The 15,892-nt window shown below is 49.7% G+C and overlaps 1 protein-coding gene across 1 annotated transcript in view; it reads left to right on the forward strand.

Annotated features, from left to right (window-relative positions):
- The window catches only part of LOC119958255 (sentrin-specific protease 2-like), a 145,106-nt gene that overhangs the window by 82,618 nt on the left and 46,596 nt on the right, over nucleotides 1-15,892 (forward strand). Inside the window, exon 11 of the mRNA XM_038786692.1 lies at nucleotides 14,279-14,443. Within this exon, the coding sequence (XP_038642620.1) occupies nucleotides 14,279-14,443 (165 nt within the window). The remainder of the gene's footprint in view (nucleotides 1-14,278; nucleotides 14,444-15,892) is intronic.

The following is a 15,892-nucleotide window of genomic DNA, read 5'->3' on the forward strand; positions in this document are numbered from 1 at the left end:
AGGGCACAGGGTGGAGAGGCCGCTCTCCATCCCAGCAGGATCCTCCTTCAGGCGATCAACGAGGTGAAGGCTATGATATCTGCCTCCGCACCCGTTTCCAACCCTGGCTGATCCGACACCCCAAAAATGGCCTCCCGGGGACCCGGGTCCAGCTTCACATGCACCACCTTGGAAATTACCCTAAACACCTCCTTCCAGTCCAGCCCAAGCTTTGGACAGGACCAAAACATATAAACGTGATTAGCGCCCCCCCCCCCCGGGCAACGCTCACACACATCTTCTAAAATCGGCTCATCCTTGCCCTCGTGTGGTGCGCTCTGTATACCACCTTCAGCTGTATCAGCCCCAACCTCGCACATGAGGTGGAGGCATTCACTCACCGGAGCACCTCACACCAGAACCCCTGCTCTATAACCTCTCCCAGCTCTTCCTCCCACTTTGCTTTGATCCCTTCCAGTGGTGCCTTATCCTCTTCCAAAATAGCTCCGTACACCGCTGCCACTGCCTCCTTCTCCAGTCCCCTTGACGTCAGCACCTCCTCCAGCAATGTGGAGGCCGGTTCCTCCGGGAAGCTCTATCTCCTTCCTGGCAAAATCCCAAACCTGCATGTATCTAAACACTTCTCCCTGCTCCAGCCCATACTTCGCTTCCAGCTCCCTCAATCCTGCAAACCGACCCCGAAGAAACAAATCTTTTAGCGTCTTAATCCCCTTTTCTTCCCATTTCCGAAAAGTTCCATCCCACCTCCCTGGCTCAAATCTGTGGTTCCCCCGAATCGGCATTTCCCTTGACCCTGCCCCCAACCCGAAGTGTTGCCGAAACTGCCTCCAAATTCTCAATGAAGCTATTATTACCGGACTCCCTGAGTATTTCCCCGGAGCTATCGGGAGCGGTGCTGTTAGTGCTTTCAGCCGGGACCCCCAACACAAACTCTCCTCCATTCTGACCCACTGGGAATCATCCCCTCTGACCCAGCTACGCACCTTCTCCACATTCGCCGCCCAGTCGTAGTACATCAGGTTCGGGAGACCCAAACCCCCTGCCTGCCTTCCCCTCTGTAGCAGCACCTTTCTCACTCTGGCCACCTTCCTTCCCCATATGAACGAGGTAATCCTTCCCTAAATCGCCCTGAAAAAAGACTTTGGCAGGAAAATCGGTAGGCATTGAAAAATAAACAGAAATCGCGGCAAACACATTCATTTTAACTGCCTGCACCTGACCCGCCAGTGACAGAGGGAGACCATCCCACCTCGCCAGGTCGGCTTTCACTCTCCCCACCAAACTAGTGATGTTGTACCTGTGAAGCCTCCCCCACTCCCGGGCATCCTGCATACCCAGATACCTAAAGTGAGTCCCTACCCTACGGTATGGCAGGCCCCCCCCCCCGCCCGAGACACCACAAAATACTCACTCTTGTCCAGGTTCAGCTTGTACCTCGAGAAAGACCCAAATACTCGCAGTAACTCCAATATTCTTCCTATCGACGCACTCCGTTCCGACACATGCAGCAGCAAGTTGTCGGCATATAAGGACAACCTATGCTCTATCTCCCTCCCCCACAGCACTATTCCTTTCCATGCTCCCAAACTTCTTAATGCGATGGCCAACGGCTCAATCACAAGTGCAAACAGCAGGGGGGACATAGGACATCCCTGTCTCATCCCATGGTGGAGAGCCCCACATCCAGTTTCCACCCCGGTCTCTGCGCTACCCCCTTCTCCAGCACTATATCCACCCAATGTGGAGCGTGATCAGACACTGCAATTGCAGAGTATTCCGATCCCTTGACTCCAGCCAGCAAAGCCTTTCCCACCACAAAAAAGTCGATCCACGAGTATACCTTGTGGACTGCTGAGAAAAACAAGTACTCCCGTTCCCCTGGGTGTAGGAACCTCCAAGGGTCCACCCCTCCCATTTCCACCATTAGCCCAGCCAGCGCTTTCGTCCCCCCCTGATGGGACCAGCGAGTGCGGCCGTGATCTGTCCAACCTTGGCTCCTGCACCAAGTTCCAGTCCCCCCCATAATCAGCTCGTGTGTGTCAAAGTCGGGAATGGCCCCAAACACCTTCCTCGCGAATGCCACATCGTCCCAATTGGGACCATATACACTTAACAGCGCCACTAATCTCCCCTCCAGCGCCCCTGCCACAATCACATATCTACCCCCCGATCTGCCATCACCTTCTCCATCTGGAAGCGTACCCTTTTGCTGACCAACACCGCTACCCCTCGAGCCCTTCCATCAAATCCAGAGTGAAACACTTGGCTAACCCAACCCTTTTTAAGTCTTACCTGGTCCTTCATCCTCAAGTGAGTCTCCTGCAGCATTGCCACGTCGGTTTTCAGACTTTTAAGATGCGCAAGCACCCTTGACCTCTTGACCGGACCTCCTAGCCCTCTCACATTCCACGTGACTATCCTTACTGGGGGTCTCTCACCCCCCTCACCTTTCTTATCCACCATCATCATACCACCGGGCCCTGCCCCATAAGCCTGACCCGCCCCTATCCATTATTAACATCGAACCCCCCCCCCTCCCTCCCAAGAACTCCCCTACATTTCCTCTTGAAAAAACACACCCCAGCATCAATTCCTTCCCCTCCCCTTGCTCGCCTTGTAGGCCCATTGAAGCCTGCTATCCAGGCTCCAATGTCCGCAGCCCTCCTCTCACCTCACCTCCGTTCACTAGCTGACTTTAGTTAGCTAGAGCGGGTGGCTCCCCCCGCCAAGACATATCGTCCTCTTCCACCCAGTCCCAGAGAAAGAAACAACAAAACAAACCCAACAATCCAACCCCTACAATTCACTAACATAACATTTAACCGTCGTAACACAGAACGCTAATCAACCCACCATTAACTTGAACTCTGTAACAATGCAAAGAGAAGTAAATTACAATACAAATCAGTAAAAAGAAAGTTGTAACATTTATACATTTTCCAGCTGCTCAAACACAGTCCACAGTCTCTCTTCCAGTTACGCTCTTCACGTCTGTCCCAAGCCTTCTGCCCTCACGAACGCCTCAGCCTCCTCCGCTGTCTCAAAATAAAAGTCATTGCCGTTATACGTTACCCTCAACTTCGCCGGGTATACCATACCAAATTGCACCCCCTTCTTGTACAATGCCGCCTTCACTCGCCCAAACGCCGCTCGTCTTTTTGCAACTCCACCGTCAAGTCCTGGTAGATCCGGACCGTAGTACCATCCCACAGCACATCCCGCTTCTGCTTCGCCCAGCTAAATACCTTCTCCTTTATGCAAAACTTATGGAAGCAGATAATTACTGCACTTGGCGGCTCGTTCACTTTGGGCTTCGGCCTTAATGACCGATGGGCTCGGTCTAGTTCGTACCGGGAGGGGTTCTCACCCTCCCCCATCAGCTCCGCCAACTTCTGAACAAAGTATTGTGTTGGCCTTGGGCCCTCTGTCCCTTCGGGCAAGCCCACAATTCTCAAATTGTGCCGCCTTGAACGGTTTTCCAAGTCTTCAAGCTTTGCTTGGAGTCTTCTGTTAACCTCCACCACCCTCCGCAGCTCGTCCCCCATCGAGGTGACCTGGTTGCTGAGTCGTGACGCAGCCTCCTCCACTTCCTTCATCTTCTCGCCCTGCTCTCTCACCTCGGCCGTTGCATTTCCCACCGCCACCCTCACTGGGGCGATTGCCTCCTCCACCACTGACTTCAATGCGACCGCCGTCTCCTTCCTCAAGGCCTCCATGTGCCTCGCAAACTGTTTTACCAGCTCCACCGCCATCACCTCGGTCATCTTCTCCACCGTAAGTAGTGCGGCCCCGCTTTGCAGTTCGGCTTCCGCCATCCTGTCAACACTTTTGCTCGTCTTCTCCTTCAGTGGCGAACCCGCGTTTCCTCCTTCGACGCTGCTCTTCACGTCCTTTAGCAGCTTATTGTTTTTTATTTTCTTTCTTTTCTCTTCTCTCCCCCTCCACCCTCCTGTCCTTCATCAATCTGAATTATTCTTTTTTTTTAAAAAAGGGGAGAGAAAAAAAAAACTTTCACCAAACTTCCTTAAACCTTCTTTCTTTCTCCTCTCCATTCACCCAGAGCTCCCCTGGGACCAGGCTTCAGCCTTCTTTCTTCCTCCTAGGTGGGAGCCATCCGATGTGGAGCACCCTACCTACATTGAGCCCTGGCCTCGGGCCTGCTGCCTCGGCCTCCTCGTAGCTCCGCCCCCGCTGCTCTGACCTCGACGCCGCGCTGGGCCCAGCGCCTCAGCGCCCGACACCCGCGTGGGGTTCTTCGCCGGTTTTTAAACCGGTCCCGCTGGCTGCTTGTGACGGCCCCAAAGGCCAACGATAGTTCGGGGGGTGCGTGAAGACTCGGGGAAATCCACAAAATCGCCGCAAATCGTAGCCACCGGCGGTAGCTCTTCTTGCTGCAGCCGCCCTGCTCGCTAACGCCACCGGAAGTCCAGCTCAAAATAAACTTGGGTTTAATAACTCCTATAAGCCACGGAGAGAAAGGTTTGAGGTGGACGATACAAAAACAGGCTGAAGAGAAAAGTAGAATCGGGACGAAAAACTTGATCATTCTCCAACTTTTAAAAGAATGAATCTGGATAGTAAATCAGTTGGGAAGATGCACTTAGTGTTTTCAGTATGGAAAATCTGGACGCCAAAAAGAAAATTGCTCGCGATTCTCCGCTCCCGCGCGGCATCGGGAAGGCCGTCGTGAACTCGGCCGAGTTTTATGACGGCGTCGGAAGCCGCTCCTCGCACCCTATTCACCCCCCCCCCCCCCCCCCCAAGGGGGCTAGGAGCGGCGTGCCGTAAATCTCGGCCGCCGGCCTTGACGCTGGCATCAAGGCCTGGCGTGCCGAGAATGGCGCAGCCGGCGAGCCTAATGACGTCAGCCGTGCATGCGCAGGTTGGCCGGCTCCAACGTGGCGGCTTGATCTTGCGGGGCGGCAGAGTGGAAAGAGTGCGTCCCTTGAAGACGCTGGCCCGATGATCGGTGGGCACCGATCGCGGGCCAGTCCCCTCCCGAGCACGGCCGTGGTGCTCACTCCCCTCTCCGCCCCCCACAAGCCACAAACGAGCCTTTGGCGCCATGTTCACTCCGGCAGCGACCAGGTGTGGTTGCTGCTGGCGTGAACAAGTCGGGGACGTCAGGCCGCTCGGCCCACCCGAGCCGGAGAATCGCCGGTCCCTGTGAAAAATGGCGACCGCCGATTATCCGAGCCGGGGGGGGGGGGGGGGGGGGGGGGGGGGCGGAATCGCGGGGGGTGCCAGCGCGGCGTGTCGTGATTCGCCCGGCCTCCCGCGATTCTCCCACCCGGTGTGGGGAGCGGAGAATCGCGCCCTCTGTCTCTGTAGCTGAACCAGTGTCTGTAACCATGAGGATTTTAAACTTGAATTCAAATTAGGACGCGTGTACCTACCAGAATTTTTCTTTGCCCAAAGGGAAAATGGCTCCTTTTGTGTCCCAAGCCCTGAGAAAAGAGTGCTGTCCTCTGGCATCTTCACATTCTATTTGGAGCAAAGGTTGCAGAGATGCCACCTGAAAGTACAAATATTGGTAAAAGGGCTTACTGGCAGAATGCTTGAAATTTCCCTCCGTTAAAGTTTACCTGCACGGTACGTCGGTCACCATGGTAGTGACAGTTCACGTAATTCCGAGCTTACCAATGCTGGGGGTGGGGTTGGGGCGTTGACCAGTTGCTGAGCAGTCACTTAGCTGGAAGCATGGCATTGTGTCCAGATGATTCAGAGCAGTCCACGGAGATGCGAAGCTGAGGAAAACAAGCAAAATCCTGCTCAGTTGAAGAGGACTGAGGAAACATCTAAAATCCTGCAGAGGGTGGTCGAGCCAGTAAGGATTAAAATGGATAAAGGAAAGCCAGTAAAATTTGCAACGGCCAAAGTAAACCATGCCGAATTTCGGAGAGTGAGGGTAATGCTTCACCTGGTCGAGTGCCATGGGAATATAGCAGAAATTGGATGGTCACCTGTCTTGTCCGAGAGGACATGGGACAGATTGTAGGGAAACTTATCACTGAAGGTAAAGGATAGATTCTGGGCTGGATTCTCCAATTTTGAGCCTAAGTGCCGATGCCGGCGTGGGAACTGTGGCCAAAATCGGAGACAACCCTCACCAACCGATGAGGGGCTAGCAGCCACGCCAGGGAAAACTCCCTGCTCCCACGGCTGGAGAATGGCCGGGTCCGTGGCTGCGCATGCGCACAGCAATGACTTAGAACATAGAACAGTACAGCACAGAACAGGCCCTTCGGCCCTCGATGTTGTGCCGAGCCATGATCACCCTACTCAAACCCACGTATCCACCCTATACCCGTAACCCAACAACCCCCCCTTAACCTTACTTTTTAGGACACTAAGGGCAATTTATCATGGCCAATCCACCTAACCCGCACATCTTTGGACTGTGGGAGAAAACCGGAGCACCCGGAGAAAACCCACGCACACACGGGGAGGACGTGCAGACTCCGCACAGACAGTGACCCAGCCGGGAATCGAACCTGGGACCCTGGAGCTGTGAAGCATTTATGCTAACCACCATGCTACCGTGCTGCCCAAAACTGCATGACCTGCAGTGGTCATGCCGTAAAACTTGGCGCCGGCCTTGCGCAGACCTGACCTGCCAAATACTGCCCCTCCCTGGACACCCCCTACTGGTCCCCCCAGCCCTCGCGGAAGCCCCCCCGGCCAGCAGCATGGCACCCGACCGATTGTGTGGCAGTGCTGGTCACAGTCTGCAGTCGTCACATCGGGTTCCCGACTGCTGAGACCTCATGTCCCCAAGTGCGGTCGGGAACCCGGCCCATCAGGGGCGGAGCAATGGGGGAGGGCCTTCAGGGCCGCTCCAATGCAACAGCGTGCGGCATGCAACGCAATGATGCCATCTCGGAGTGGGCGGAGTATAGAAAACCGGCATCAAACTGGCGTCTGAAGGGGTTTTCCACCCGATCACCGATTCTGATATTGATGTAGGGCAACGGTGAATCTCACCCATTATGTCCTAAACGCAACCGCAATTGTGAACACCATAAGGGAAATACAAGTGCAGTCAGTGTAGAATTTCTCACTAAAAGACCAAATGGTTAAGTTCAAATTTCAAAATTTACCAAATTCAGCTTCAGAGCCCACTGGCCTTCAAACAACCGCGCAACCTCAAACAAACCATTGTTTGCAGCAAATTACCCAGCCTTCAGAACAGCAACCACAACACCACAAAACCCTGCCAGGGTAATCTCTGCAAGACATGCCAGATCATCGACATGGACACCACCATTACACGTGGAAACACCACCCACCAGGTACGCGGCGCATACTCGTGCGACTCGACCAATGTAGTCTACCTCATACGCTGCAGGAAAGGATGTCCCGAAGCGTGGTACATTGGCGAGACCATGCAGACACTGCGACAACGAATAAACGGGCATCGTGCGACTATCAACAGGCAGGACTGTTCCCTTCCAGTTGGGGAACACTTCAGCAGTCAAGGACATTCAGCCTCTGATCTCCGGGTCAGCATTCTACAAGGAGGCCTTCAGGAGACGCGACAACGCAAAATTGCTGAGCAAAAACTTATAGCTAAGTTCCGCACGCATGAATGCGGACTCAACCGGGATCTGGGATTCATGTCGCATTACATTCGGCCCCCACCAACAAGCCTGGACTTGCAGAGGCCTACCGACTGAACTGGCTTGGGACAATTCACACCTCTTTAACCTGGAGTTACCTCTCTCTCTGCATCTTTGATGATTTGATTGCCTGCAGGTGCTCGCATTCCGGGGCATCTCTGACTGTGTCTATATAAACATTTCTGGAACAAGCCTTTCCATTCACCTGAAGAAGGAGCCGTGCTCCGAAAGCTCGTGTTTGAAACAAACCTGTTGGACTTTAACCTGGTGTTGTAAGACTTCTTACTGTGCTCACCCCAGTCCAACGCCGGCATCTCCACATCATCACTGAATATAGGTGCTGGAAGTCAATCAACCCTTCCAGAGTTTAAAACCAGTTTACAACCCACTATCATCCCAGAAATAAGATTTGGCAATGTACCAGAAACTGATCTATTGAACCCATGGGTTGGGGAAGTGGCCATTGAAGGGAGATGTGCAGGCAGCAAACACTGCAGGAGCAGAAATTTGCATGGTCCAAACATTTTTCTTCAACCTGTGAAAGGCGACTCTTTCTAGGAAAGCAGAGGCAAGCCTGAATCTCCTCTAACCCCACAGCTCACCAGAAGGCACGTGCCTGTTGGTCTTGAAGCTCCCAAAGCACCATCACCAGATCAGAATGACCATTCTAGCCCACTAGACAAAACATAACTGGGAATTTTTAAAGTGGGGAATAAAAGGCATTCGAGTCCTGTCAACAAACCTGCCTGAAAGCCACCCCTAATGCCAAAAGATCTTCACTTCTAGTTGTGCTTCATCTGAGTTTGAAAAGAAAACTGAAGATTAAGTGTGGGTGATGGAATGAATGAGTGTAAAATATGTGGTTGCATTTCTCGATTTACCATGCAAGCAATGTTTAAAAAAAAATTTAAAAATTTAATCTTGAATTTTTTTTTTCCTGCATGGTGGAGGCATGTCATGCCCGTAAAAGTATGTCCTATTCATAACTTTAAAAACATGAACTGCAATCAGTTTGAGATCTTCAGAACTAACTTCCTTTTAAAATAGACAGTGATGGAGTACTGAGGTGGCTGCCTAGGGCCACCTGACTTGATTCGAGGATTCAAAGTACCATAGTGTCTCAAAAAGACAATGGGACCTATTTCAGACTAAAAAGTGTCAACACCCATATCCTAAGTCATTCAGGACTGCATTCCTAGCTTGAATGAGTATTTTCAGAAACAAAGACAGAAGTGGTCTCAAGCTTCCAAGTTGAAAGCTGGAAACAATAGTCCAGGTTGTATTATTCAAAGTAAGGCCAACACCATAGTTGGAAGGGAGCCTAAGTAGCCAGTAGTTGGAAAGTTAGTTCAGTGGGGATGGAGGTTAGGGCAGTTGAATGTTCCTCCTGCAGAATGTGGGAGGAAAGGGTAACCTCGAGTGTCCCTGCTGACTACATCTGCGGGAAGTGCACCCGACTCCAGCTCCTCGAGAACCACGTTGGGGACCTGGAGCTGGATGAACTTCGGATCATTTGGGAGGCGGAGGGGGTTATTGAGAGGAGTTACAGGGAGGTAGTCACACCTCAGGTAAAAGAAGAAGGTAGATGGGTTACCGTCAGGGGAACGAGAGGGAACCGGCAGGCAGTGCAGGGATGCCCTGTGGTCGTTCCTCTCAATAACAAGTATACCATTTGGATACTGTTGGGGGGGACGACTTACCAGGGGTAAGCAATGGGGCACAGGTCTCTGGCACAGAGTCTGTCCCTGTTGCTCAGAAGGGAAGGGAGAAGAGGAACAGAGCACTTGTCATTGGGGACTCCATAGTTAGAGGAAGAGACAGGAGGTTCTGTGGGAACGAAAGAGACTCACTGTTGGTGTGTTGCCTCTCAGGTGCCAGGGTTCGTGATGTCTCTGGTCGTGTTTCTGGGATCCTTAAGGGGGCGGGGAAGCAGCTCCAAGTCGTGGTCCACATAGGTACCAACGACATAGGTAGGAAGAGAGATGGGGATTTGAGAAAGAACAAACAGAGTTGTTATCTCTGGGTTGTTACCCGTGCCACGTGCTAGCGAAGTGAGAAATAAGGAGAGAGAGGAGTTGAACACGTGGCTACAGGGATGGTGCAGGAGGAAGGGTTTTGGTTTCCTGGATAATTGGGGCTCATTCTGGGGTAGGTGGGACCTTTACAAACAGGATGGTCTTAACCTGAACCAGAGGGGTACCAATATCCTGGGGGGAGATTTGCCAGTGCTCTTCGGGGGGGTTTAAACTAATTCAGCAGGGGGATGGGAACCTAAATTGTAGTCCCAGTGTACAGGATGTTGAGAGTAGTGAGGTCAGGGATAGGGTTAAAAGTTTGAAAGAGGGCACCGGCAAGCAAGATGCTAGTTTGAAGTGTGTCTACTTCAACGCCAGGAGCATCCGGAATAAGGTGGGTGAGCTTGCAGCATGGGTTGGTAACTGGGATCTCGATGTTGTGGCGATTTCGGAGACATGGGTAGAGCAGGGACATGAATGGTTGTTGCAGGTTCCAAGATTTAGATGTTTCTGTAAGAACAGAGAAGATGGTAAAAGAGGGGGGGGGTGTGGCATTGTTAATCAAGGAAAGTATTATGGCGGCAGAAAGGACGTTTGAGGACTCGTCTACTGAGGTAGTATGGGCCGAGGTTAGGAATAGGAGAGGAGAGGTCACCCTGTTGGGAGTTGTCTATAGACCTCCGAATAGTTCCAGAGATGTAGAGGAAAGGATAGCAAAGATGATTCTCGACAGGAGCGAGAGTAACAGGGTAGTTGTTATGGGGGACTTTAACTTTCCAAATATTGACTGGAAATACTATAGTTCGAGTACTATAGATGGGTCAGTTTTTGTGCAGGAGGGTTTTCTGACACAGTATGTAGACAGGCTAACAAGGGGTGATGCCACATTGGATTTGTTACTGGGTAATGAACCCGGCCAGGTGTTAGATTTAGATGTAGGTGAGCACTTTGATGATAGTGATCACAATTCGGTTATGTTTACTTTAGCAATGGGCAGGGATAGGTATATACCGCAAGGCAAGAGTTATAGCTGGGGGAAAGGCAATTATGATGCTATTCGGCAAGATTTAGGCTGTATAGGTTGGGGAAGGAAACTGCAGGGGATGGGTACAATCGAAATGTGGAGCTTTTTCAAGGAACAGCTACTGCGTGTCCATGATAAGTATGTACCTGTCAGGCAGGGAGGAAGTTGTCAAGCAAGGGAACCGTGGTTTACTAAGGAAGTTGAAGCACTTGTCAAGAGGAAGAAGAAGGCTTATGTTAGGATGAGACATGAAGGCTCAGTTAGGGCACTTGAGAGTTACAAGTTAGCCAGGAAGGACCTAAAGGGAGAGTTAAGAAGAGCGAGGAGAGGACACGAAAAGTCATTGGCGGATAGGATCAAGGAAAACCCTAAGGCTTTCTATAGGTATATCAGGAACAAAAGAATGACTAGAGTAAGATTAGGGCCAATCAAGGATAGTAGTGGAAAGTTGTGTGTGGAATCAGAGGAGATAGGGGAAGCGTTAAATGGATATTTTTCGTCAGTGTTTACACTGGAGAAAGACAATGTTGTCGAGGAGAATACTCAGGTACAGTCGACCAGGCTAGATGGGATTGAGGTTCACAAGGAGGAGGTGTTAGCAATTTTGGAAAGTGTAAAAATAGATAAGTCCCCTTGGCCAGATGGGATTTATCCTAGGATTCTCTGGGAAGCCAGGGAGGAGATTGCAGAGCCTTTGTCCTTGATCTTTATGTCGTCTTTGTCGACAGGAATAGTGCCGGAAGACTGGAGGATAGCAAATGTTGTCCCCTTGTTCAAGAAGGGGAGTAGAGACAACCCTGGTAATTATAGACCTGTGAGCCTTACTTCGGTTGTGGGTAAAATGTTGGAAAAGGTTATAAGAGATAGGGTTTATAATCATCTTGAAAAGAACAAGTTGATTAGCGATACTCAACACGGTTTTGTGAAGGGTAGGTCATGCCTCAAAAACCTTATTGAGTTTTTTGAGAAGGTGACCAAACAGGTGGATGAGGGTAAAGCGGTTGATGTGTATATGGATTTCAGTAAGGCGTTTGATAAGGTTCCCCACGGTAGGCTATTGCAGAAAATACGGAAGTATGGGATTGAAGGTGATTTAGCGGTTTGGATCAGTAATTGGCTAGCTGAAAGAAGACAGAGGGTGGTGGGTGATGGCAAATGTTCATCCTGGAGTTCAGTTACTAGTGGTGTACCGCAAGGATCTGTTTTGGGGCCACTGCTGTTTGTCATTTTTATAAATGACCTGGAAGAGGGTGTAGAAGGATGGGTTAGTAAATTTGCAGATGACACGAAGGTCGGTAGAGTTGTGGATAGTGCTGAAGGATGTTATAGGTTACAGAGGGACATAGATAAGCTGCAGAGCTGGGCTGAGAGGTGGCAGATGGAGTTTAATGCGGAAAAGTGTGAGGTGGTTCACTTTGGAAGGAGTAACAGGAATGCAGAGTACTGGGCTAATGGCAAGATTCTTGGTAGTGTAGTTGAACAGAGAGATCTCGGCATCCAGGTACATAAATCCCTGAAAGTTGCCACCCAGGTTAATAGGGCTGTTAAGAAGGCATATGGTGTGCTAGCCTTTATCAGTAGGGGGATTGAGTTTCGGAGCCACGAGGTCATGCTGCAGCTGTACAAAACTCTGGTGTGGCCGCACCTGGAGTACTGTGTGCAGTTCTGGTCACCACATTATAGGAAGGATGTGGAAGCTTTGGAAAGGGTTCAGAGGAGATTTACTAGGATGTTGCCTGGTATGGAGGGAAGGTCTTACGAGGAAAGGCTCAGGGACTTGAGGTTATTTTCATTAGAGAGGAGAAGGCTGAGAGGTGACTTAATAGAGACATATAAGATAGTTTTTTTTTGTTTTTTTTATAAATTTAGATTACCCAATTATTTTTTCCAATTAAGGGGCAATTTAGCGTGGCCAATCCACCTACCCTGCACATTTTTGGGTTGTGGGGGCGAAACCCACGCAGACACGGGGAGAATGTGCAAACTCCACACGGACAGTGACCCAGAGCCGGGATCGAACCTGGGACCTCAGCGTCGTGAGGCAGCTGTGCTAACCACTAGGCCACCGTGCTGCCCTGACATATAAGATAGTTAGAGGGTTAGATAAGGTGGACAGTGAGCGTCTTTTTCCTCGGATGGTGATGACCAACACGAGGGGACATAGCTTTAAATTTTTTTTTTTAAATTTAGATTACCCAATTATTTTTTCTATTAAGGGGCAATTTAGAGTGGCCAATCCACCTACTCTGCACATTTTTGGGTTGTGGGGGCGAAACCCACGCAGACACGGGGAGAATGTGCAAACTCCACACGGACAGTGACCCAGAGCCGGGATCGAACCTGGGACCTCAGCGCCGTGAGGCGGTTGTGCTAACCACTAGGCCACCGTGCTGCCCTGACATAGCTTTAAATTGAGGGGTGGTAGATATAGGACAGATGTCAGAGGCAGTTTCTTTACTCAGAGAGTAGTAGGGGTGTGGAACGCCCTGCCTGCAACAGTAGTAGACTCGCCAAATTTAAGGGATTTAAGTGATCACTGGATAGACATATGGATGAAAATGGAATAGTGTAGGTCAGATAGGCTTCAGATGGTTTCACGGGTCGGCGCAACATCGAGGGCCGAAGGGCCCGTACTGCGCTGTAATGTTCTATGGTAAGACAATCATCTTTTAGACTGCCCCTTTCATACAGTGAATTTACACAACATCAGCTGCAGTGCATCAGAACGGCAGTAGACCCACATCTTTTTAAACCTGGAGACTGTTGCATCTTTTTAAAAAATAAATTTAGAGTACCCAATTAATTCTTTTCCAATTAAGGGGCAATTTAGCCCCTGAGTGTGACCAATCCACCTACCCTGCACATCTTTGGGTTGTGGGGGTGAAACCCACGCAAACATGGGGAGAATTTGCAAATTCCACACGGACAGTGAGCCAGAGCCGGGATCGAACCTGGGACCTCAGCGCCGTGAGGAAGCAATACTAACCACTGTGCTGCCCACACTGTTGCATCTTAAAAGTCTTTCAACCTTATTCTGATTCCAAGCCCTCCTGTAAAGAAGCTTGACCTGCTAAAGAAACTGCAAGTGTCTAACTTCGTGACGTACTGAACCTTCATCTCTTCAAGGGAATCTCTCACACTCTGGGGTGGAGAGGCTAAGAAACATCCGCATCTTCCTCCCAGTAGGGGGAAAGGTGCAATGATTTCAGTTCTCCCTCTACCCTGTCTGTAACGCATTTGGGTTTCTCAAAGCAACTATTGTTCTCCTCATATCGTACCTCTTTTCTTTCCTTCTCATGTTCCCCTTCGTAGGTACTGACTCTGCTACACAGGTGCTCTCTGAACAAGCAGCTGTCCCTAATGTATTTGCAAAGCTCTGTCCTGCATTGAGTGATTATGATCAGGACCAGTAGCTGATTTTGTCTTTCTCTAGTTGGGGCACTGGCGCCATTTGTGACATTGAGCTGCTACTTGGGCTGAAACCAGCTCATTAAGGAACCAGAGATCAAACCTGAGGCTTTGTATTTTATCCGCCTTAGTCACCCACTACTTTTACAAGCAATGCATTTAGTGTGTTGTCTCTATTTTTGTGATTCTCTCTTCATTTTCTCTTTTTTCAGGAGCAGAATATAGAACGTGACCTATCAGATGAAGTGGCAGCGCGATTGTACCTGGATGAAGGAGATGCAACAGCATCTGTCAAATTTCAGTCCTCTCAAATCCTAAAAGAAAATCTAAACATCTTAAGTAAAGAGCAAAGAGGAGATCTTCCCCAATTTACGGAGGTATAGCTAAGATACATATTACAGAGACTTCAACATGAAAAAAAAATAAGGGGAGATAGATGTAATGGGTTTGAATCAGGAGAGGTAATGCACACTTGAAAAAGGCATTGCATTTGATAAGATGCTACATAGGAAACCAATTGATCCAATTAAGGCGCATGATATTAAAGTGAATGTGGCACAGACCAGGAACTTGGTAACGAGGGCAACAGAGTAGAAGGTCAATCGAGGTGTTTCAGAAAGGAGTATTCTAAATCATGGTGTCATTCGTCACTGTTGGGCCTGTTCTCAATCGTCACTGTGGGGTCTGTTCTCAATATATGTGGATGATCTGATAGGAGGAACACTAGAAGTTGCAGGCACAAACATTTGGAGCCCAGTTTAGTTAAGAAGGTGACCACAGACAGATTAGTAGGTTAGCTAGAGAGATGTTAAATGGAAGGTGGAGAAATATAAATAAACAATTTAAGAAGAGTAAAGTGATTAAATATACTGGCAAAACTTTGAGAATCAGAGGGATTTGGGGATTCAGATTCACAGTTCTTCTAACGTGTGAAAACTAATTTGATGAAGCTACTTTTAGAGAAAAGCATTAACGGGGATGTAGGATTTATAAATAAGAACCTGGAGTGAAAGAAAATTGACAAGAAAGTAAGATTGATACAATAATTGGTTTGAATATGATGTTCAGTTTTTAATGCCTCAGTTCAGAAAGGCGGGTAAAGTCTTGGAGAAGGTACAAAAGGGGCACTGAAGTGATATCAAGGCCGACGACGTTTAGATAGAAGGGACTAGGAATACTTGGCTCTTTTCATTTGAACACCGCAGATTGGGAAGAGATCAAATGTGAGAGGTTTTGAAAAAAATTACATCCGGAGAGACTACAGCACTGTTCCTCTCACATTCAGACAGAATTTTTCCCTTGCATATCAAAATCAGAACTGAGAGCTCAATTTCTCCCGTGGCATCATTAGGCAAATTTACTGTTTGCTGTACCCTCCCATTAAAATTGACCCCTGTAAAAACAACTGTTTATTTTTCCATTCTCAGACAAGTTCCACCCTGATTTTTCTCCTCACAGCTGCTAAGTCAGGGGTGGGCAAACTACGGCCCGCGGGCCGCATGCGGCCCACCAAAGGTCTTTATGCGGCCCACCAAGATCAAGTCATCAAAAAAAAAAATTTTTTTTTAAAATTTTTTGGTAAGGTTAATGGGGGGGGGGGGGGGGTGCTGTTGGGTTACTGGTATAGGGTGGATACGTTGACTTGAGTAGGGTGATCATTGCTCGGCACAACATCGAGGGCCGAAGGGCCTGTTCTGTGCTGTACTGTTCTATGTTCTATATGAGGCGCCCAGAATCATAACCGGGTGAAGCGCCATTTTTGAAAAGTAGAGAAAAAGAGGGCTAAAGGCAGGATGCCGGCGGGGGAAGCGCTGAGGTATATGCCG

This window comes from Scyliorhinus canicula, chromosome 2 (genome assembly GCF_902713615.1).
Source record: "Scyliorhinus canicula chromosome 2, sScyCan1.1, whole genome shotgun sequence".
Lineage (NCBI taxonomy): Eukaryota > Metazoa > Chordata > Chondrichthyes > Carcharhiniformes > Scyliorhinidae > Scyliorhinus > Scyliorhinus canicula.